General features: G+C 40.7%; 5 protein-coding genes across 14 annotated transcripts in view; 4 read left to right on the top strand and 1 right to left on the bottom strand.

The window, feature by feature from the left end:
* Positions 1–19633, bottom strand: part of LOC121177231 (prostaglandin D2 receptor 2-like) — a 37625-nt gene extending 17992 nt beyond the window's left edge. For 2 of the 5 annotated variants that reach the window (XR_005893193.1, XR_005893192.1), the window contains exon 1: positions 14030–14131. Coding sequence is in view for 3 of the 5 variants with exons in the window: in XM_041031469.1 (XP_040887403.1) it covers positions 14–1141 (1128 nt within the window). In the remaining 2 variants the exon portion in view is untranslated. Of the gene's footprint in view, positions 1–10; positions 1200–3225; positions 3311–14029; positions 14161–19518 lie in introns of those variants that run through there. The other 3 variants (XM_041031469.1, XM_041031470.1, XM_041031471.1) reach the window with 3 other exon arrangements.
* Positions 5403–7189, top strand: LOC121177242. Its single transcript, XM_041031488.1, has 6 exons — positions 5403–5468; positions 5562–5885; positions 6001–6345; positions 6516–6647; positions 6778–6824; positions 6906–7189. Exons 1-6 carry the CDS (start codon positions 5426–5428, stop codon positions 7032–7034), a joined length of 1020 nt encoding a protein of 339 aa, XP_040887422.1. The 5' UTR covers positions 5403–5425; the 3' UTR covers positions 7035–7189.
* Positions 11904–13590, top strand: LOC121177238. 2 transcript variants are annotated; one of them, XM_041031480.1, is made up of 5 exons: positions 11904–12015; positions 12115–12816; positions 12949–13080; positions 13162–13205; positions 13331–13590. In XM_041031480.1, the coding sequence occupies exons 1-5, from the start codon at positions 11973–11975 to the stop codon at positions 13454–13456; spliced, it is 1047 nt and encodes a 348-aa protein (XP_040887414.1). In that variant the 5' UTR covers positions 11904–11972; the 3' UTR covers positions 13457–13590. The 2 variants fall into 2 exon arrangements, with proteins under 2 accessions (XP_040887414.1, XP_040887415.1); XM_041031481.1 differs by having other exon boundaries at positions 12115–12820; positions 13331–13424.
* LOC121177237 lies at positions 15186–18123 on the top strand. 5 transcript variants are annotated; one of them, XR_005893196.1, is made up of 6 exons: positions 15186–15310; positions 15473–16174; positions 16265–16390; positions 16630–16673; positions 17085–17306; positions 17919–18122. XR_005893196.1 is itself a non-coding variant. In XM_041031478.1 (5 exons), the coding sequence occupies exons 1-5, from the start codon at positions 15256–15258 to the stop codon at positions 17122–17124; spliced, it is 996 nt and encodes a 331-aa protein (XP_040887412.1). In that variant the 5' UTR covers positions 15186–15255; the 3' UTR covers positions 17125–18123. The 5 variants fall into 5 exon arrangements, 3 of the variants coding, with proteins under 3 accessions (XP_040887412.1, XP_040887411.1, XP_040887413.1); XR_005893198.1 differs by lacking the exon at positions 16265–16390 and having other exon boundaries at positions 17919–18123; XM_041031478.1 differs by having other exon boundaries at positions 16265–16419; positions 17085–18123.
* On the top strand, positions 19031–21409 carry LOC121177240. Its single transcript, XM_041031482.1, has 5 exons — positions 19031–19091; positions 19220–19924; positions 20028–20153; positions 20595–20632; positions 20937–21409. Exons 1-5 carry the CDS (start codon positions 19034–19036, stop codon positions 21054–21056), a joined length of 1047 nt encoding a protein of 348 aa, XP_040887416.1. The 5' UTR covers positions 19031–19033; the 3' UTR covers positions 21057–21409.
* Positions 21410–22405: the final 996 nt, after the last annotated feature.

Raw genomic sequence — 22405 nt, forward strand, 5'->3', positions numbered from 1 at the left:
TTTTTTTTTATGCTCAGGTATGAGTAGAGTTAGCAATACTTTCATCTTGCTCTTGCTCCTCTGCTTTCGGATACAAGGTTGTAACGGAATTCTTGTACCTCATCCCAACCTCTGTGGTGCTGATGGAGCTGCGAGCGGTGCTGCGGCGCCGGACCAGCTCTGCCAGATCCTCAGCCAGAACACTCTCCATCACAGCACCCAGAGAATGTCTGATCTTACTGCAGAGGTCAGGGCAGCTGAAGACATACAGAACGGGGTTGAGGACACTGTTAAGGAAACCAATGGTTGCTGCGATTGGGAGGGCAACGGTTGCAAATTTCTTTGCATGATTATCACTGGCCATCACCTCTATGATGATAAGGATGTGGTACGGAGCCCAGCAGAGTACAAAACTCACCACCACAGCCACTACGAGACGAACAAAACGGAAAGGGCGTCGGCAGCCTCTGCGCGCCAAGCTGTTATTCACAGCAACATAGCTGAGGATGATGATCATTAGAGGGACCAGGAAGGCTAGGACTAGCTTCATGAAGGCCAAAGCCTCCTTACGATGCTTACATAAAGCTTTCAGGTCAATTTCCTCACTAGGGAGGAATCGAGCATAATTGTAGTAACACAAAATCTTGCCACGTTTTATGGGAATGGTGTCACGGAACATGTAAAAGGGGATAGTGCAGACCACAGCCAAGGCCCAAATCACCCCACATATCTTCCCAACTAGTCGGATGTTCCTGTGGTTCTGGGCCCAGACAGGTTTCACCACTACCAGGCAGCGGTCTATAGAAATGGCCGCCAGCAAAAAGCCACTGACAAACATGTTGAGAAAGAAGATGGAGGAGTGGATGCGGCAGAAGGTTGGGCCCAACGTCCAGGTGTTGCCTCGAGCCATGTAGAGGGTGAAGAAGGGCAGGGAAGCAGTGGCCAGCAGGTCAGAGGCTGCGAGGTTCATGATCCACACACTGATGACAGAGCGGCGGACGTGGAAGCCCACCACTCCAAGGATGAGGAGGTTTTCTATGATGCCAATGGAAGAGAACAAGCCATGGAGGCAGATGGCAAAAACATTCAAAGACTCCTTCTCAACTGTTTGGTTTGATGGAAAGGTTAAATTTGCCCTCTGGTCGACAGGACAGCGTGCCATCCCGGAGAGAAAATGTCTTGATCCTTTAACTTTGGTGTTTGCTTCACACTGCTGAGATCTACAACAGAGATTAAAGCATGTAAAACAGGCAGTTTATAATTTCAAGTGATAGGATCTGTTCTGAAGCTCATCAAAATTGAAAAAGAGGATTGTTTCTAAAATTTATATTACTATTATATATGGATAGGGTGCTGACTCCAGGAGCTCACTTGTGTTTTTTCCCTCAGTCACAGTATATGGCTGTTGAGGTATTTAGTTCAGTTCTATAACAAGTCAGTAACAGTTTCAATTCATTGCAAAAACAGTTAAAGCTGTTCATGCTGTCTTTTAGCTGTCACTCATTATCACATTCTTCACAAACCGTACGGCTTCTGGTTGCAACCAAGCAAGAAACATAGCAGAGGTGAGAGGAACATGAGAGTGTTATTTTTCAGCTGGTGAGAGCCTCTGCATGCAAATTATCTGTGCATTTTTGTTTCATTTATTTCTACAACCCCACAATCGATACTATAAGATGTTTACAACTTGTAAAGTTATTCATTCTCAATGGATCAGTAAAAAGAACTTATATGGAAAAAGGAAAATATAGAGAATGAGGATGTAAAATTAGAACAGATGTGGCAGCGCCTGGGTTTGGAAAACATAAACCCATTAGCAAACCCTGCAAACTCTGCATAATATAGTACAAGGCCAATTTTTTATCAGTAAAACCAACCACTGCATCAACCAATAAAAGTGTGTCTTCAAACCTCTGAAGTAAAATTAATGCCAAAGCAAGTAATCAGCTCAACCAATCAAGATCGGATTGGTTTTACCTCTGTGTGGTTGAAACTTGTACAACAGTTAGAAAACACTCTTAGACTCACAAATGCACACAGGCTTAGCTCACTGTTAAGTTCTAATCCTCTATTTGTCTTCATTGGACAATGTTACTGTTCCTCTGATTGGGTCAGATTACATAAGAGTACAGTATAAGTTGTGTGAACTTGTGAACTTGAAGTTGAAGAGAAGCTTTTTTTTTTTTTTAAGCAACTCTACTGCTGAGCAGTTTATTCTTTCTGAAAGAGGAATTTACAGTGTTGTGTGCAGCCTCTCATGCTACCGCTGTTTTTCTCTGTCTTATCGATCACATTTCCCACATCCTCTCTACTATTTTTTTCAAGCCTACTAATGTAACTGTTGCCCCGTCTGCATGTTTCAGGTAACACAGCATATCACTCCATCAAAGTAACGCTACATGTTAATGAGTTTCACATATTGTAACTAGAATGACACAATGTATACCCCCAGCAAATCAAAAAAGGCCTCATCTCACAGTGTTGAAGAAAGTGACATAAAATTCAGAAATTTACACCAAAATCAAATGGATTCATTCCTGGTTTAGTTCAGCAGTAATCCTGCTGACAAATAAATAAATTAACTAACAAATAGACGCAGGTGAAAACATCATTTTCTCAGTGGAGGTAGAAAAAAAAGGCTCCCGTAACTGCTGAATCACCCTTTTGAAGTTATACGGTAAGCATAAAGTATTGCAACTGTGGCGTGAGCTGTAGACAGATTTAAATGCTTGAATAAGAAATCACATGGCTGTAACATCTAAACGCACTAACATAAAGATGAAGATGAAAACTGGAGGATTACTATTTTGAGATGTGCTTAATGCTGAAAACACTTCACTTGCTTTCAGTGTATTAGTGCTGGCAACAACTGAGCAAGAAATAGAGCAGAAGAAAAGAGATAGATTTAGAGAGTGAGGGCTGCAGTATAACTACTACACATAAGAAAGCAGAAGTCAGGGTTTCCTAAACACAAACCATCAACCAGCTGTCGCTTCTGCTACTCATGCAAACACAAAATATAACTTCTCCTAAAAGAGCAAATAATCAAGTGATGACTATTTTCAATCCATGTTCAATTAGTTTAAAAACTGTAATCAGTGAAAAATGACACTAGATCATGTGGCTCACTGCAACATGCAGTACACAGCCTGAAATGAACTCTGACTTTACCCCTTTAACTCCCTTGTATAAACATATTGACTTCTCACAAAAAAAAAAAAAAAAAAAAACCCCAAAAAAACTCACCGGTCTGTCTGACTCTGATGAGGCCTCTGTCATGTTATGTTTCTGAGACTAACACTCATGGGTGTATAAGCAGAGTAATAGGAAGTCACAAACCTCAGAAGGAAGAGCTTATAAGAACCAGTCAAATTCGTCCAGACAAGACCTCTAAAAATCAGACCTATGAGTATGTTGTCAGGTGGTTTCCTAAAAGACACTGAGGAAATGACAGCTGCAGTTTATAGAGCCTATAGTTTTCCCATTTGAGTTGATCACAGACCGAAACAATATCAGAAGACACTTCAGATTGCATGACACACAAACAGTACAGGCCTCACAAATGCAAGGCATGCAAGGCATTGCTGAATTGAATCAAAGGTGCTATGCAGGTAATACTTGAGGTATTACCACACTGATGGTATTCAGTCTAGAACATCTAAAACTGTTTTACCATGAGATCGACACCCCCACTCTACAGTAGAAGGTACAGAACCAGAACTAGTAGGATTATGAAGAATCCCAAATGGAGTCCATCACAAGACTCAGGCCCTCAGAACAGCGACCTCTGTCTCCTGACCTTTGTATATTCTCAGACTTTTTATTAGTCCAAGTTTAGTTCTGGATTATTCCTTATTTCATTCTCTATGCTACCCCTCTCTTCATCACCTGTAGCTTTCAAAACATGTCTGAAGTTTCTATAAACCTAAAGTTTCTTTTTTTTTAACTTTTTTCTTTGTATATTTTAAGTGCAAGGCAAAGGTGTAGATGTGCCTCTCTGCTACATTACCCAGCTCTATAAGTTTAAAACAAACTGTCTTTACACATGGGCATCATAGGGCATCACGAAAAGAAAGGCAAGCAAAGCAGAAGCTTCTAAATACAGGAACAAGTGAGGGTGTGAAATTACAAGACACAATGCCAGTCAGTCTCTTTCCTTCATCACCACCTGTCACTTCCTGTACCAAAGCCAAGAAATGTGGATCTATATTTGTCTTTTTTTTTTTTCACACACTGTGAAGGTGCATGTGTGTGCATTGATGCAGCAAAACCAGCTTTCAGGTTTGATTCTGTTGTGTTCAAGGTTTACACTGACACCTGCTGGTCTACTGGGTGTTGACTCGCTCAGTATTCTCAAACTTTTTCTGGCACTTCCTCTTTGTGAGAATCAGTACTGCTCAGTTATTACCTTACGTGAACATGAAATACTAGAAATATATCAAAGTGTGTAAGATTAGACCTGATATTGCTGCTACTACTGTCCTCACTAAGTAAATGGACTACATCATTTACACTGACTTCCTGTTTGTCAAATAATTGGTATTAAAATAAGTTTGTTGGTTTATAAAACACTGAATAGTTTAGGGCCAAAATACATGTTACAAAGAGCCCAGGCCTCTCAGACGGTCTGGGACAGGTCTATTAACTGAGTTAAAACTAATCGAGGAGAAACATTATTCAGTTTTCATGCACCACCCAAAGGTCTGTGCCAACTCTCAGTTCTTTAAATCAACATTTAAATCACCTCTACTTGTAACTCATTCCTATCTTGCAGTGCAGAGTCACTGTGCTGTAATTTTTATTCTTCTGTTCAATCCATTTGACTCAATTTTAGCTTATTTTTATGCACAAACCCCCTGTGGGGCTGCCTGCTGGGCACAAAGCAACAATACACATACCACCTGGGACAAATGTTACCGGCTCTGTTAGAGCCCTCCTCAGGCCAGTCAGTGTAATGTTCAAACAAAGGAGACCAGTCATGTCAAGCATCATTTGCATGCACAAAGGGATGCAGAATCTTAGTGCACACAAAGCATGGCGCACTGTATACATATGAAAATACCATCCAAACCACAAAAAGTATAACAAAGTTCAACCAAATATGGCTGTAGATGTTCTAGAAAAATCCACTTGGGCAAACCTAAGATCAATGTAAAAAAAAAAAAAAAAAACTAAACAGTTGTTGGACAATCAAGCTATTTTATGTTAGGGTTGAGGATCTAAGAAATTTGTTGTATAAAGTCCATAAAATGTTTCCAATGCAAAATCAGTAGAAAGTATCAAATCAGAGTTTCTTACTTCCTTCTGTACGAGTGCTGTCACCCACAAATCTGCTCTACCTGTAATTGGTACAGACCATTTTCCGCTGAAGATGTTACTTTTGTCTTTGACCCCTTTAGTGAAACTGCCTTCACACTGGAAGAGTCTGAACACCGGAGAGAGAAGGATGTACAAGTCTTATGTGCTCTTGATTCACTTCTTCAGAGCCTGTAAGTCACTGTGCACTCTTCTTTTAAAATGATCAGAATTCCTGGTACCTCAAATCATACTGAAGCAGTCATTCATTTATCCTTCTCTTCCAGATGGTGCTCTGTTCTTCGCTAACCTTGGAGACAATGTGACTTTACCCTGCTTGTACGACTCCAATGCCAAAAATCTTTGTTGGTACAAGCAGGTTGCAGGGGAGCAACCTCAGATAATGTCCTCTTTCTACAAACATTTGGACAACTCCAACGTCTTCCACGACGAGTTTAAAGACAACAAGCGGTTTTCTATTCACACTGGACAAGGATTCTATCATCTGAACATTTGTAATGTCCAGCACTCAGATTCAGCCATGTACTACTGTGGACATACCAGCGTTACTATCACCACGTTTAAAAAAGGAACACTTTTGGTTGTAAAAGGTAACTGTGTTTTATTTTGGAGACTTTATATTTTTTTTAATCACACTTCCTGTATTTATTCTGTTCTTACTTTGTCCACGTTTCCTTTCTAACATCTTATTTCTGTTCTTTGCAGATTCTAATTGTTGGTCTTTCCTCCAGCAGCCGGCGTCTGACTCTGTGCAGCCAGGAGGCTCTGTGACTCTGAACTGCACGGTGCACACTGGAACCAGTGACGGAGAACACAGCGTTTACTGGTTCAAAAAGGATACAGAAAACTCCCACCTGGGGATCATGTACATCCACACACACAACAGCAGTGAGTGTGTGAATGGCACAGTGTCTGGGTCTCCTGCACGGAGCTGTGTGTACAATTTATCGAAAAGGCGTGTGACCCAGTCTGACGCTGGGACGTACTACTGTGCTGTGGCTCTGTGTGGACAGATACTGTTTGGGAAAGGAACAAAGCTGGATGTTGGAGGTGAGAAACACACATTTTTAAAACTCTTTTCAGCTACACTGTGTAGCATAGGTACAGCTAGAAAAATACATAAAAAGCCTATATTGTTTAATTTTAAATTGAAGAAATATGTCTGCTTCCTTGGCGAGGGTGTCTCATTCAAAATCCTTGCTTTTCTTATGTTTTCTCAGTGGAACAGTGTGACACTCCCTCTGTCTTGCTGCTGTGCGTGGTTGCAGCTCTGGTTGTGTCTCTGATTTTGAACATCGTCCTATTCTCTGTCATCTGCAAGAGGACCAGGGGAACATATCTGCAGTCTGGAGGTAAATTAACTATATTAAATAATAAACCACAATTTCTTACTTAATCCAAATGACATTAAGCCATGTAGATTTCTGTTTACTAATAGATGAGTGGTTAGTTAATAAAATCTGATTATTTTCTTTTTTAAAGGGTCACATCCCCAACCAGTTGCTCCAGAATACACCGCTGACACTCAGGTTAGCTCAAAAACTCTTCTCAACATTTCTCTGTATGCAGACTCATCCCATAATTTACTGTAGCTTGTTTTTTCCCTACAGAATAAGGAATCAGACGCTCTGCAGTACGTAGCTCTGGACTTCAAAAAGAGGCAAGGCAAGAGCAGGAGACAGAGGAGCACAAAGGAGGAGGCGATTTATTCTAGAATTAGAACTATAAATGTGGAGTGAAATTTGCTATTTAATCGAGCCAAAGCTACCAAACCCCAACCACTGCTGCTGTGACTTCATCGCTGTCTGAAATGCTATCAATCAACTTTTGCTTTTTTATTTGACACTCTTTAATCCTGCACATGCTTAACTGCAAAGTGTATTCTGAAAATAAAAGCAGCAAAAATAGAATTTTCAGAAAAAAATACACCCATTTTTTTCTGCACTATATAAACTATATGTGGCATTACTATCTAAGAGGAAGTGGTTTCTGTGTTTTACATCTCACTCAGCAAAATACTAAAGACCTAAATACTAAAGACTCTGACCTCATGTGGACTGCATGAGTTTATTGTAACTGTTCCTGTTTTGATGACTATAAAGGTTTGTATTTTAAAAAAATGTATAAGCTGAACTGGCAGAGAAACTTTTATCCACACAGTGACTTGGTTGAGGTGGCTTTACCCCCTTCTAAAGCTCTGACTATGGCTAAAGTGGTATTCCAAAAATTTAGTACTGAATACTCAGGTTTTTTTTTTTTTTTTTAGACTGAGTAGTTCTCTTCATGACAAGCAAACTGAGCTTCATCTTGGTGAAATGCTCCTTTAAATAAAGGCCTCAGTTGTTTCTGTTCAGCAGCTGTGTGCAGTTTAGCTCTTGGTCAGCAGGGAGCAGCAGACCACCTAGAATAGAAATTACATAAGAGCTACATCATGATGCCTAAACACATTTTGCTTAACTGATCACATGATGCATAAGATGAGAAAGATAAGTTCTTTAAAGTAAACAAGCTGCAGAGAAAGACTGAAGCTTATACGAAGATTTCAAAGACGGCGACACGTGTCCTGTTTGTTCAAAACACGCCGCAGCCATCCACCCACACAGTGAAGTGTTCACAGGTACTGCTGTGGTCAACTGACACAGAAAGCCTCCCTCCACCCTTTGTTAATGCCCCTGAGGCACCCGCCTGGACCATGACAGCCACGTTTCACGTCTTTATACAGGCTGTTCTCATCTTTTGATTTTACAGCAGAAGGCTTTGTTGTAGTCGACCCGGTGAAGTGATTTCAGCAGGCACATTAGCACCAAATGTATTTTTTTCTATCCCATTTCAGAAAACAAGCAAACAAACAAAGAACAAAAAAAAAAGTTTGAGTTTCTGAGTTGTAGTGGAAAAGTTGGGCGCGTCGTTCAGCTTTGAAGTTACAAAGAGAGTGCTATGTTTTCATCTGCTGAAAAAAAAAAAAAAAAACCTCTCGCTTCTAAGTTCCCGCTTTGGTCAAGCTCTCACAATGAGTTTAGCCTAACTGGTTTTGTCACCCACAGCCTGACAGGATGTCTGCATGGTTATATTTGTGATGCTGTTTGTTGTTTGCTCCTTTACTGTACATGCCTCTGTTCTTTCACTTCTCTCTTCCATGTATGTTTTTACACTTTTGTCTACTATCAAGTTAAAAACAAATACAGAAAGTCATAGTATCAACTTCATATAAACAAAAAATACTTAAAAATAGGTTTTCACACCATCAGCTCAGCTGAATCAAAGGGATCACAGCAGATAGGAGGAAGATGAGCTTTATGAAGGGGTAGTTCAGGGGCCTGCCTTTACTTTTTTGGCTGAACGACAGCGAGGCCGGGCTTAGAAACACAAATGTTCGTGACTGACTGACCTTGTGATGAAGTTACACTATTTGTTGGCCGGCCAAGTGCTGTAGTTTCATTATTGAACGTTGCTCTTTCGAAATGAAGTGACACAAACAGTCATCAGGGGCATGTTTACAGGCTCAAGAACCTTTGTCGCTAAATTTACCAACTTTTCAAGCCCTTTTTTTTTCCCCCACAAAAGCAACTAGTGACAAATTCAGTGCATTTCTGGACAAACCTTATCTATTTTCCTTAGATGAAAGTCTGCAATTTTGTCCTGCGATGGTGAGGTTGGGTTTTCCCCCCTCAGACACGCCTCTCTAACGTGTCTCACTCAAATAACCACCCGGCATCTGAAACAGACGTTAACGAGCTTCTAACTTTCTCTCTGAGTGATCAGCACATCTGCTGTCTGCAACTTACGAGTGGGGTGATTTTGTCAGACGACGGATCGCGGATACAAAAATCAAGATTTCATCAAGCCTCAATGGGCTGTGTTTCAGAAGCTGCTCAAATCAGATTTCAAACAGTCTTTTAGGGTTACTTGCAAGGCAGCACACAACAACCACAGAGAAGTCTGAACAAAGCCTCTGAGCAGGTTTAAGCTACTTTCCATTGAAAGTAGTTGTCCTCAATTTCATACCATACACAGTCCAGCCATATACTAGGTTCTGACCTAGTCTTGTTCTTCTTTTAAACCACATATTTTTGAGCCAAAGCAAACAGCAAAACAACAAAGTACTTCAGGCAACGCAAGCCACAAAAAGGTGTTTGTTCTAACTGGGTTTCGCCATGCAGAGGTACAAAGGAAGCCTCTAACTGAAAGTGGGGCAGCACAGTGATGCAGTGGTTAGCACCGTCGCTTCACAGTAAGAAGGTCAAGGAGCCTTTCTGTGGAGTTTGCACAGTCTCTCCGTGCCTACGTTGGTTTCTTCCTCCCACAGTCCAAAGAAATGCCCAGATGTGAAGGGTGTACCCTGCCTCTTACCCAATGTCAGCTGGGACTGGCTCCTTGACCCACAAAAGAGTCATGGGATTTTAATCCCAGACAGTCAGATCTAAAGTTTTGATGAACTGTCATTTCACAAGAAAACCCCATACAAATGAAAGCTTTCTATATTGGTCAAGGTTGCAGCCCCACAGCAGCTCTGACTGGTTCCCTATCCCGCAAGCAAGTGGAAGCCGAAGCTACTTATAGACACTGGGCAAACTTGGTTTCATAAGTTGCATGATGAAATGCATGCATTCTATGTCTGTGGTGTGTTTTCAGAAAAAAAAAAAAAAAAAAGCCCAGCTGACTAATAAAAGAGCGCCTTCTTCACACTTCATCAGCAGACGATCCGAATGCAAAGAACCCTCCCACTCGTGTTTTTAGGAAGTACAGCACAACAACATGGCAGTATTGACCACTTAACTTCAAATGACACGGAAGTGACACTGAAAGCATGACACAGTGCAGAGCAGTGTACCACAACATACAGTTCTCAATAACATGCTTCCATCTTGTTGTTTGCTCAGTAAATACGTTCTTTAAGTAAGGCCTTTCAACATATAGCATCGTTTCGTCTTTTTAACGTTTACCACATGGTCTGAAGGAGTATGGCGGGTTCTGTTTTCCGCTTCACCTTTGACCACCCTGTCACTCTGCACGACTCAGGAAGTTCGGGTTTAAGTGAGAAGAATGTTGGTCAGTCATACCTCGTCTCTACTGAGTCAACAACCGTTTGCTCAAGCTTTTACCACCATTGTTTTTTTTTAAGCCTGTATATACAGACCACAAACTTCAAAAGACATGCTCGAGTGACACACGCCATAGCTCGTCTCTGCTGCATGAGTTGACAGTGCTACAACATCTGCAAGGACAATACGTGTTACAATAAAAGCACCATGAGTGCTTTATCTGAAGCTAAATGTCAACCTACTATAGCCTGCTACTGTTTAAAGGACAATACCAGTATCCTAATGAGTAATATGCACTGAAAACATTGTTATTCATGACAATTAGAAACATCTCTGACTGGGATACTACACTATGCAACTTAACCCCAATAACATTCCTGATCATATTTACATGACATGACCATGTGCATGTGCAGTAATTATACATGTGGTGAAATATGAACATACACTGTCGTGTAGTGAGCTTTCTATATTACACAGTGCAATAAACTAAATATGCATATTATTGATGATGATTTCAGATCCCATACAGTCAATGACGGGTGTGTAGTGTTCCTCAGATCATTTTTCCAGAGATCAGCAAAAATCAACAATGTAATCGAAAGAGCAAGAACACTAGGAGGTAAAGTAAACAGGGAGCACCATGTGGACTGGCTGCGTGGTCCCAACATTCATATGTCCATATATGCACCACCCTAACAGTGCATTACCAAAGCTATGTGTACTTGTTGAAAAAGGGGACAGAAATGTCTTATATTAATGTTCATAGGCTGTACAGGGCCATGAACAATGAATCTTGAATATCAGTCAGGAAACGCTCATCCAGAAACTTAAAGCAAAGCAATGTAACTTTCAAATTTTTTTCTGATAAAAATAATAATAATTAATCAACAAACTGATTTCTAAGCAATGTAATTATGTACTATACCCACTTCAACTTTCGCTCCAACTCTTTTTTTTTTTTTCTAAGTAGTTGGGTCCGGCTGAGAGATGGGTTATAATTTCCAGACACCAGTGTCCTGCAGTGTCTTGTTATTACCACTTGTGTCAGCAGAGGCTGAGTTTAAGAAAAATTTACATTAGAGGGCAGTAACGCAACAATGAAAACAAACAAAAAAAACCAGCCTGTAACAAGAGCCATTAAATTATACACATAAATTACTTTCCTTTCCTTTCTGTTTACTTCTTTTTTGTTTTTTCATGATCTGATGACCTAATATCTTCTTTCTTTCTGTGTCTCACCCACACACTCCCTTTCAACCCGCGTAAGCATTTAAACACACACATGTTCTTATGCAATTCAAAATCTACATCTCTAAACACTGTGCATATTATGGAGAACAAACACTGACTTGCACCAAACTTCACACCTCCATTCATAAAATGGACTTGAGAGGATCCTTTTTAAAAGTATACAGACAGGTGACACCCTCTGTACAACAGTACCCTGGAGGACAGAGTGTAAAGATGTAACCAGAAAGACTCAGTCGACCCCGTTTTCACTCTTGGCCACCTGATAGGGCTGATTGACGGGTAAGACCAAATTTGCTAGTCAGCCAATCACAAACAGCCTTCGGTTCCTATAAGAGTTGGGTGCGAACGTCAACACAGGACACAGACTGCAGAGCTTCAGAGATGATGCCACTTTTCATTTTTCTTGTGCTTCTCTGTGAAATCTGTGAGTATTTTACCATTTGTTCACTTTGTGTGCGAGAACATAACTGTGAGAGAGATGTTTGGAAAACATAAATAATATAATTTATGTATTTCTACGCAGGTCAAGTGGCAGGCGATGTAAAAAAGACCTCAGGTATAATGCAGGACACTGGGGTCATAACAGCTGCAGTTGGGGACAATGTGACTTTGCGATGCGTTGCTCAAGATGAGGTTGTAACATTCCTGTCTTGGTACCAGCAAAGGTTGGGAGATAAACCTCAACTCATATCAACTCGAATGAAGCACAAAACAGTAGCTGACGTCTTCCCCCCTTACAAGGAAAGGTTTCATGCCTCTTCACAAAGCCAAAGCAACAACCATCTCACAATCACCAATGTTCGCCTGGAAGATTCAGCGACATATTACTGTGGGATTTTAGAGTTCAGCGCTATCGAATTTGGACAAGGAGTTTTCCTTCATGTCAAAACGCCACAGTCCAACATCCAAGCTGTTGTGCATCAGTCAGATCTGGAGCCACTTCGTTCAGGAGACTCTTTGAAACTGAACTGTACGGTGTTCATTGAATCACCATGTGCCGGGGAGCAGAACCTCTACTGGTACAGACATGGTGCATCTCAGCCTGCAGTCATGGACCCCAGTGCAGGACAGTGTACAAGTGTCTCAAATAAAAAGCCTCACATGAAACACTGCGCGTTAAGCCTTGCAATAAAGTCTGTGAGCGCCTCTGATGCAGGGATGTACTACTGTGCTCTGCGCTCCTGTGGCGAGATTGTTTTTGGAAATGGAACGAGAGTAGACGTAGGTAGGTGAGCTCATATTACATATTTACTGTTGTTTCCGACCTGAAAAACAGCCATTAAATTAACTACGCTCATTGTATTTCCACAAAATAAACATATAAAATTCATGTGAGCTTCTCTTGACTCTGTGTTAGGCGAGTCTGTGAAAGTCCACCCTCTCCTGGTGCTTTGCTTGAAGGTGGGATTGGCCGTTTCCATTATCATGCTGCTTGTTTTGGCTTTCATCATGTACAAGTTGAAAAAGACGCTGTGCTCTGTCTGTAAAGGTAAAAGTTTTCAGGATCAGATACGATCACATTTGGCTTGGTATTGACTTGGCTTGACCAATCATGCATTTCGATTCGCAGGAACTGTTTCTCATCGGACATGTTCTGCAGCCTATGACGCCATGGTAGGTCAAACAACTGTACGACAAAAGCCACATTCATAACAAAATACGATTTTAATAACAGCTGTTATATTTTTTTTTCTTTGAGCTCTATGTTCCTCACATAATTATTGTTTTGTCCTTAACAGAGCCAAGATCCAGACACTCTGCATTATGCTGCTCTGAGTCTGAAGAGGAGCACTGAAAGACATCGTCAAGACGACAACATGGAGACTGTTTGTGTATACTCTAGAATAAAGACAAGAAAAGAGTGAAGTATGAGGACATTCAGCCACTTCAGTAAATTAGCTTCTTTCTTGTCAGTCACTGTTGTAAGAACACAACAATTCACTAAATGTAAACTAAATACAATGTAAAATAATGTTGAAATAAAAAATATATATATATATACAAACTACTTTGTTTGCAGTATTCATGTGTCAAGTACAATGTTCTGACAGTGTCACAGTCACACACAAGCATCTCTCTACAAACGTTATAGTACTGGATACAAATATAGACCAAGTAGGCTCATGAAAACCCCCTCTATGATCTATAAATACCTTCTGCTACAAGAAACATAAGCGCTGTTTGCACTTTCAATCTGTAGCTGTTTACCTATCACTGCTGTGGTGAAGGTGGTGTGAGCTGCAGTACGTAAGTTTCCACTGGTGGAAACATAAGTCCTCTTAGCACTTAAACACAGGAAGACCAGCCTGTAGCCTCAGGCTACAGCGTCTTAAACGTAAGCAAGCCCAGCCCCACAGAACTTTGTGAAACTAACATCTCACATGCAGAAAACAAACTGCATTTAATAAAGAATATTTCAGAAACAGCAATCGACGTACCTTTAACCTCAACTCGTACCTTTCCTCAACTCATGTGAAGTGCTGAGTGAAGCTTTCACTTCAGTCTCGATTAAAAATAACCGCAGTGTGTTTCACTGATCCATAACGGTTTCAGTTCCTTAAGATTCAAATGCTCAAACTTGATCTGAAACTTTACACTTTTTAGGAAACTCTTCTTTTCTGATGACCAGAAAAGATTTTCTTTTTTTTTTTCTCTCTTTCTAAGAAAGCAGACACAGTATCATGTAAGTTCACAGCTCAGCTCCAACATCAGGTTGCTCTGGTTGTTGACTAACCCACATCGAGAGGAACAGAGAGAAACATTTATCATCTGGTATAAAAAACGACTTTCTGTCATCAAAGTTTTTCCTTCCTTCAGGAATTGTGAAATAGGGTTAGGCAATATGGCTGCCAAATGATTTAGAAAAAACTGCTGTCAGCATTATGGACATAATGTGCACAATGAAAGGGTCAGTCCAATAAAAACATCTATTCCACCAGACTATGTCAACTCTTCAAACCACTCTGCTCCAACTATGGCACAAAATGAGACGCGACACATCTTCGTGATTTGATGAGGTCAGAGTTAAACTGTGTGTCATCCAAAAGTTCAGTCTGTCCATTTTCACTAAAATGTGTCCCTCGTAACGTGACAGACTCCAACTGATGAATAAAAGTACTCTTTAATAAATCTGTGTTATGGTACATGAATGTCGAAAATACAAGTGTAACATGTGCATCTTCTATATCAGTAGGAAACATCAGATCTAGTTCAAAGAGCAATGGGGAAAGTTTAAGGGGAGGAGTGTTCATAGGCTGAGCTGGCTCCCTTTTCCCTCCTCTGCACAAGACATTCAGTTCTGTCTTAAGATATTGCAACATTTCAGCATTCTTCTCTAGCGCATTTAACAATTATACCTTACTAACTTCAAAAGCTGGTCAGAGTCTCAAATACAAATTGAACGAGCACTGGCAGAGATGATGTGGACATTTTCCTCAATAAATCCTAAAGCACTTGCCGTCTTGAAAACATGCTGTGTTTTCCAATTCTGTCTCACTTCAGTCCATGCAAATCTTCTCATAGACCACAGCTTATACTGTAGGGGGGCACTGATCATGTGATCATGCAGAGTCATTTCTAATTGGCCAGGAAGAACAGAGTCTTGTCTCTGAAAAGTGGAGAACGTACAGAGATCCTCTCAATTTACCACGGCGATTCCAACAAAATGACACCTCCAGTGTTTGCTTTGTATGTGACAGGTCTGCTCTTGGTGAGAATGGGTAAGTTGTTTGTTTTACAGCTGCATTTTGTTCCTTTTTCTCTGCAAAATATTTTTTTTCTGATATGCTCTGCCATGTATTATACAGTATGTGCCACAGTATGCTCCCAGTCATAGTGTGAAGTTAACTATGCATTTGCTCTGTCTGCTATTTTCTCCTCAGCTGATCTGACAGCTCTTGAGCCATCATCATCATCATCTTTACGCTTCGTATCCGTAAATGTTGGGGACCAGGTGACCTTGGAATGTTTCTATAGTAATAATACTGTAGCAGTGATGTTTTTCTGGTATAAACAGATTCTGGGACAGAATCCGAAGCAGGTGTCTAAATTCTATAAGCATGACAAAGTTGGCACGCTGAAAGATGAATTTAGCAAAGATCCACGCTTTGAACTGGAAGCTAAGTCTGGTATAAATCATTTGAAAATCTCAGATTTACGCACTTCTGACTCTGCTACTTACTACTGTGTTAGTTATTCATACACATTAGAATTTTTGGAGAGCATCGTCGTCATTGTAAAAGGTTCAGGCATGAACATCCAAGCTGTGGCTCATCGGTCATCATCTGAGACCGTCCAGCCAGGAGGCTCTGTGACTCTCAGCTGTACAGTCCACACTGGGACCTGTGATGATGAACACAGTGTTTACTGGTTCAGAAACTCTGAAGAATCTCAGCCAGAACTTATTTACACCCATGGAGACAGGAATGATCAGTGTGAGAGGAAACCTGACACACAAACACACACCTGTGTCTACAACTTGCCACTGGGGAACCTGAATCTTTCTCATACTGGGACCTACTACTGTGCTGTCGCCTCATGTGGACACATACTGTTTGGAAATGGGACCGAGGTGGACTTCAAGGGTAACTACCATTCTAGTGAACACTGTCACATTCGTTGAACATTGGCTGAGCCTTTATAATCAGTAATGTCTCCTACTGTCTGGCTGCCAGATGAGGTGGACTCTCATGTCTTGGTGTATTTCCTGACTGGAGCTTTGGCAGTCACCACCATCCTGGTTGTTCTCCTTGCTCACACAGCATATCGCATGTACGAGACAAACAGCTGCCAATGCACAGGTGGGCTTAACTATTACTCTTTACATCCGGTAGTGTGTGTTCAGTGCATTATGCATTATACCATACTCGTGTTATAAAGTATTTGAAGTGCCAGTCTTCATTAATTCAATTACGTTTAAATAGTACTTGCACCTTGATACTATCACAATAGTCAATGGATCCAAGTTAAAAGGACTGTCCGTCCTCCAGCTTATCGCATTTTAAACAAAGCTTACGTTTTTGTCTTTTGTCACATCTAGACTCTCAATCAAGACCTGCAGCCGCCTCAGCTCCAAGTACAGAAGTAAGTATTAGTGAGGCACTACTATAGCTGTAGCATATTTTACAGCACAAGAGCAGAGCACAGAGGGATAAACACATAAAGAGCGACACTTGATTGATATAATACAGTTGAAAAAGAATACAAAAAGTAGTACATAGTTCTGTGAGTACTGATTGTAGATTCTGAAGCTGCAGTTGATGACTTAAGTTGCTGCTCTTGTACTGGATTACATTATTTTTGTGTGTGTTTCTGTTATTTTGTCCACCACTCGAAATACAACAACCACAGCAGGAGAGTTAACACCTCTCTGACTGGGCTCAACAAAAACCTTTGCATTATACTGCGCAGGCATTGGCAATGCTGTTCTCAACACTTGTATCAGTTGTAACACTTATACTACTATGGCCGTTAACTCTTTTATTTCATTACCAGGGTTACCAAGATGCAGACAGCCTCCATTATGCTGCTTTAAATGAGCACAAGCCCCGCACGACAAGAAGACAGAGAGATGACACCAGGACTGAATGTGTGTACTCCAGTGTAAAGAACTAGAGCTGGACATGTTTGACCTTCAGACTTTCACCTCTGTAAACTGAAAGCAAAGCTTTGTCCTGAAAAAAATAAAAGATACACCTTCATTCAGATACAACTAAGGCAAGTTCCTTTGATGCTGAGGTGTCATATTTCCACTCTCGCTATAGCTCTCATATACAAAGTACAAACACGTAACCACACATAACTGATCTCTGTGGTGCTTGCAGGGTCAGACACTCACGAGACAGAGCTCAAAAAATAAAGTCAGTACCCTGCTGTCCATATCGGTCTGCATGAAAACAACTTTATCTTGCAAAGCAAAACCATCACCGCTGACAGTCCCCATGCATGTATAGCATTTCCTCCTCCACACAGCCCACACTATCTGGTACTCGTTTGTGGTGACGTACTCAATCAAGGGCATGTAAAACTCTCACTGAGACTACTTCAGAGTCAGTCAGATGCAGACGTGACGCCTACACATCGTGGTGGTGTGTCAAGAGCCAGCAAGGCTTCTCACAGCAGTGTGGCCAAAAGACACGCCAATATATGATATATAAAGTATACATGCTATAAAGTATACACCGTACAAACACATCTGTGAGAGAACGAGCGCCTGCCTTAGGTGTTGTGATAATGTTCTTTTGTTCTTCAGAGCTTGTTTTTCGTAGAAGAGCCGACTGTGCACCACAGACACTGATGTGCAAAACTTTTTTTTTTTCCTTTTTTCAGCCTCCGTCTGGTCGGCAGTCAAAAGACCCTCAGCTCTCTTTGTCTCTGTGGTTTCAAACAGGATGTCTCTACAGTGTTTTCATGCACACCTGCAACACAGCGAAACTCTGATGCCCAGGCCATTTCAAATAAACTACAATGGAACTATTATAAGCTGCTCAGAATAACCAATGCTCTAACATGAGGTTTAAAAGGTTAGAAATAAAAGTGCAAATAAAATAAATAAGTTATGAAGTTGGAACTGTGTTTGTCATTTAAAGTGCTGGGCAACACCAGTAAACTTTGCCATAAACTCAGGTCCAGCCCTGCTTTGGGCATCACTTTGGCACAAGCCTTAGCTTCTTATCATGTCCATCCCCCAAAACCCAGTATTTCTGCCTGTCATTTCACACATGCCAATCACAGTTACTGTTGTATGAACCAAACAGTGGCCATAATATGTGATATTCCCAAGCACACATGATATGTGTGCTTGGGAATATCAGGGACACATGAAGCCATATAACAAGTTACCAGCAACATTAGCCACATTTACAAAGAACACCCACAGCAAATGCAATACTATTTAGTTTGCTGATGTCATACGAACATAATGTTAGTTTACATCAACACACCACCATCTTTTTTATTTTGGCCTTGGTTATTTCTTACTGTTTTCAACCCCCTTGCCATCTGCCATCCTACAAATTGGCGCTCTAGTTGTGCCTGCATTAGAGACAATATCGCACCCAGATACCAGGCAGCTAGTGGGCGGGACCATGTTACGTACCTTACTGAGATGCATAACAAATAATAATACATTACAGAACATTAAAGTAGAACGAGCAGCGAAGAGATAACTGTGCCTTGCAATAATTCTTGGCAAGAAATTTAAGAACCTGGTGGTAAAAAAGTAGAAAGCAGTTGAGTGCAAACGTCTCTCCAAAGACCTGTCTGGGCTCGAACACCCTTTTTTTTTTTTTTGTGCAGTGCATTCAAGGCAACAGCGAACATGTGACCATTTTTGCCCCATCAGGATAACAGGCGTTACTTTTCATTAGCCAATCAAATGCAGTCCTCTCTCTGAAGAGTAGGCAACGTGGAAAGATTCACTTCATTCAACGTGGCATTTGAACATGATGACACCTTTGAAGCTTGCTTTGTGTCTGTCTCATCTGTTCTTGGGGAGTTCAGGTAAGGAGTCTAATCAAAGCATATTTGTACAAATTAAACTTAATATTTAACACGATTACAACTTTTGCATGCAAACTTTTATGGTCGTTACAAACTTGTATCACTGAACAAATCTCTTTTCTCTTCAGCTCAGGCGACTGATCTGATATCATCCCTGCATATTCGTCAAGAGAGTGGTTATTATCCAGCTAACGTTGGTGACAGCGTGACTTTGCGATGCTTTTATGAAGGCAGAGCATTGATGTTTTACTGGTATAAGCAAACTCTGGGACAGAAACCGAGGCTGGTGTCTACCTTCTATCAAAAAGGGAAAAATACCATCTTTCACAACGAATTCAAGAATAACACTCGCTTCACACTAGACGCGGCAGATGGCAAAAATCATTTGAAAATCTCGGATTTGCACATTTCAGATTCAGCTACTTACTACTGCATAAGCTTCAGTAACTTCAAGCTTGCATTTGGGGAGGGCGCTGTCGTCAGTGTAAAGGGTTCAGGCATGAGCATCCAAGCTTTGGTCCATCAGTCAGCATCCGAGACCGTCCAGCCAGGAGGCTCTGTGACTCTCAACTGTACAGTCCACACGGGGACCTGTGATGGAGAACACAGTGTTTACTGGTTCAGAAACTCTGAAGAATCTCAGCCAGGACTCATTTACACCCACGGAGACAGGAATGATCAGTGTGAGAGGAAACCTGACACACAAACACACACATGTTTCTACAACTTACCAATCAGGAGTCAGAATCTTTCTTATGCTGGGACCTCCGACTGTGCAGTCGCCTCATGTGGACTCATCCTGTTTGGAAACAAGAAACAGTTGGATTTAAAGCGTGAGTAACAATAAATCAGTGGTTTCATTTATACTGTAGTTACAATCACTCCCTGATCAATATTCTAAAAGTCTGTAATGTCTCTAATTGCATGTATCTGCAGATAAGGACCCCTCACTCGCCTTGGTGTATATCTTGAGTGGAGCTTTGGCATTCACCACCATCCTGGTTGTTTTACTAACATATGCAACATATACAATGAACAATAGAAAGAGCTGCAAGTGCAGAGGTAGGCTAACTTATTACTCTTGATACTGTGAGTGATTTATGCACTTAATATTAAAACCATTTGAAGTTGACATACAGCGTGATAGAGTAAAGCCATCTAAATCGAGACGAATAAATGTATTCCACCATGCGGAATTAGTTCCCACATAGGAATATATTTTTATTCCATATTTATCAGCTGCAAATCTCATCAGCTATAAGAAATTCGACTTAGAATTTTAGTAACCGGTGCAGTACTTAATAAAGTACGTAATAAAGTACTAAATCAAAAGGCTATAACTTGGAGCTGTATACTGCGGTGCAGTTGTAACACTATGAAATGGTTTCAGTGCAGAGTATTGATTCGGTTATGTTGAGATACATTGTGCATCGTGCATGTATAGTATATTAAAATTAAAAGAAGTTAAAAGAATCTGTCTTTCCGGTCTCATTTCCTAAACAGATGCAAGATGGTCACTTGCCTCAACTCCAAATGCAGAAGTGAGTATTTTATATGTATGTTTCATTACTGGAACTTCACAGACTTGAGTTTCAGCTGTGTTACACACATTGGAACATTTCGGACACACTGTACATCAATGAAATGATATATTTGAGGTACATGTTTAGTTTCAGGTCATTATGTTCTTGTAGTGACAAAGGTAATCTTGTCAGATCAGTGTAGGTTATACTGCACGGATGTTACTATTGGTGTGTTCAGTACTTGTGCGTATCAGATGAGTGACCTGTATTAATATACTAATATTATTACTAAAACTTTTCTTTTTTTTTTTTTTTTTACCAGGATTACCTAGACTCAGACAACCTCCATTATGCTGCTTTGAGGGAACATAAGGTCAACAGACCGAGACGACAGGGGGACAACACACAAGCCGAATGTGTATACTCCGCTGTAAGGCGTTAGAGCTGGATGTTTTTCATATGTACTTTGTTTCTGTGAAAGAAGAAGTACTATTTTAAACCATGCTAGCTTGCAAATCTAATGTTGGTCTGTCTGTCAGTTGGTCCCCCACTTTGGTCCAACATCCACTAGATAGACTGGCACAAAATTTGCTTTCACATATCCACGGAGGCCAGATGATGAATCCTACTGACTTCAGGGATCCCCTGACTTTTCATGTGCACCATCATCAGGTCAAACTTGTCCAAATATTTGGAAAAAACTGCGAAACATCAACATCAACATGTTTGCATTGCTGCTGTGAGCATGTTAGTATGCTGATATCCCATCTGGACATTAGCTTTTTTTTTTTAATTTAAAAAAAGGAGAGAGTGCAGAAGAGAGTGTGAGATAGCGAGAAAGCCCAGTTAATAGAAAGTGAAACTTGGCAGGATGCAGAGGAGGAAGGAAGAGAGCAGGGTCCTGACAACAGTGGCTGATAGAGAAGATATAAGCTGTATCTCCCGTCTATCATCATGGGCTACGTGAGATCACTGAACAGTGAGATGGATGAAACAGTGAGACTTCTGTGACTGCAGTGTTATATGTTTCACAGAGATATGGCTACAGGAAGGTACTGCAGATCCCACACATCACTGTCTGTGGCTTCATCCACTCTGATACTGTGAGATTCTTCATGATCTCTGGGGACTTCAATCATTTCTTTCCATTTGTAAAGTTTTCTATTTACTTACTGCGTATTTCTTTTTATTACTATTTAATTTTTATAGTGTTTTCTAAAATTTACTTCCTCTTTTTAACGGCATGTTGAGTAATTGTACCAAAGAAATTTCCCAAAGGGGATCAATAAAGTTCCTGATTTTGAAGGTAGCTGCTCCCTGCCCACGCTTCTTGTTTCCACAGTGACAGTGCTTTTCCACACTTTGTACAAATTACACACTCAGATACAGTATCAAGTTAACAGCAATGTTGTAGCCAAAGCACAGCTCTAGGGGTGGCAAGGTCTGTCAGTCTGTCCACCACTTTGGTCCAGACACAAATATCTCAACAACTACTGGATGGATTGGTATAAAGTCTGTTACAGATTGTCTCTGGTTATCTACTGACTCTTCGTCTAGTACCACTGTCAGGTCAATTTTTTTTTATCTCTATCTTTAGACTGATACTGGGAAGGTTGAAAATCAGCCAAATATCCCTTTAATAAGCAATTAATATGAAACATCTCAGCAAAGAAGCCAAACCTGATGGGCGGGATCGTTGTATGGTTATTGCACGTTGGCTTTGGCTGCCTACAGTTACAGCTACAGTTCCTAACGTTAGTGAAACTCATTTTTTATCTTTTTATTTTGTGT

The sequence above is a fragment of the Toxotes jaculatrix genome, chromosome 23 (assembly GCF_017976425.1).
Source record: "Toxotes jaculatrix isolate fToxJac2 chromosome 23, fToxJac2.pri, whole genome shotgun sequence".
NCBI lineage: Eukaryota > Metazoa > Chordata > Actinopteri > Toxotidae > Toxotes > Toxotes jaculatrix.

Excerpts from the sequence above, each read along its gene's own strand:
- LOC121177238 (XM_041031480.1), top strand. The coding sequence starts at position 11,973 with ATGATGCCACTTTTCATTTTTCTTGTGCTTCTCTGTGAAATCT. Across the intron at positions 12,016-12,114 it reads TGTGCTTCTCTGTGAAATCT|GTCAAGTGGCAGGCGATGTA; the intron begins GTGAGTATTTTA and ends ATTTCTACGCAG. Across the intron at positions 12,817-12,948 it reads TGGAACGAGAGTAGACGTAG|GCGAGTCTGTGAAAGTCCAC; the intron begins GTAGGTGAGCTC and ends ACTCTGTGTTAG.
- LOC121177237 (XM_041031477.1), top strand. The coding sequence starts at position 15,256 with ATGACACCTCCAGTGTTTGCTTTGTATGTGACAGGTCTGCTCTTGGTG. Across the intron at positions 15,311-15,472 it reads TCTGCTCTTGGTGAGAATGG|CTGATCTGACAGCTCTTGAG; the intron begins GTAAGTTGTTTG and ends TTTTCTCCTCAG. Across the intron at positions 16,674-17,084 it reads CCTCAGCTCCAAGTACAGAA|GGTTACCAAGATGCAGACAG; the intron begins GTAAGTATTAGT and ends TTTCATTACCAG.
- LOC121177242 (XM_041031488.1), top strand. The coding sequence starts at position 5,426 with ATGTACAAGTCTTATGTGCTCTTGATTCACTTCTTCAGAGCCT. Across the intron at positions 5,469-5,561 it reads GATTCACTTCTTCAGAGCCT|ATGGTGCTCTGTTCTTCGCT; the intron begins GTAAGTCACTGT and ends CTTCTCTTCCAG. Across the intron at positions 5,886-6,000 it reads AACACTTTTGGTTGTAAAAG|ATTCTAATTGTTGGTCTTTC; the intron begins GTAACTGTGTTT and ends TGTTCTTTGCAG.
- LOC121177240 (XM_041031482.1), top strand. The coding sequence starts at position 19,034 with ATGATGACACCTTTGAAGCTTGCTTTGTGTCTGTCTCATCTGTTCTTG. Across the intron at positions 19,925-20,027 it reads GAAACAGTTGGATTTAAAGC|ATAAGGACCCCTCACTCGCC; the intron begins GTGAGTAACAAT and ends ATGTATCTGCAG. Across the intron at positions 20,154-20,594 it reads AAAGAGCTGCAAGTGCAGAG|ATGCAAGATGGTCACTTGCC; the intron begins GTAGGCTAACTT and ends TTTCCTAAACAG.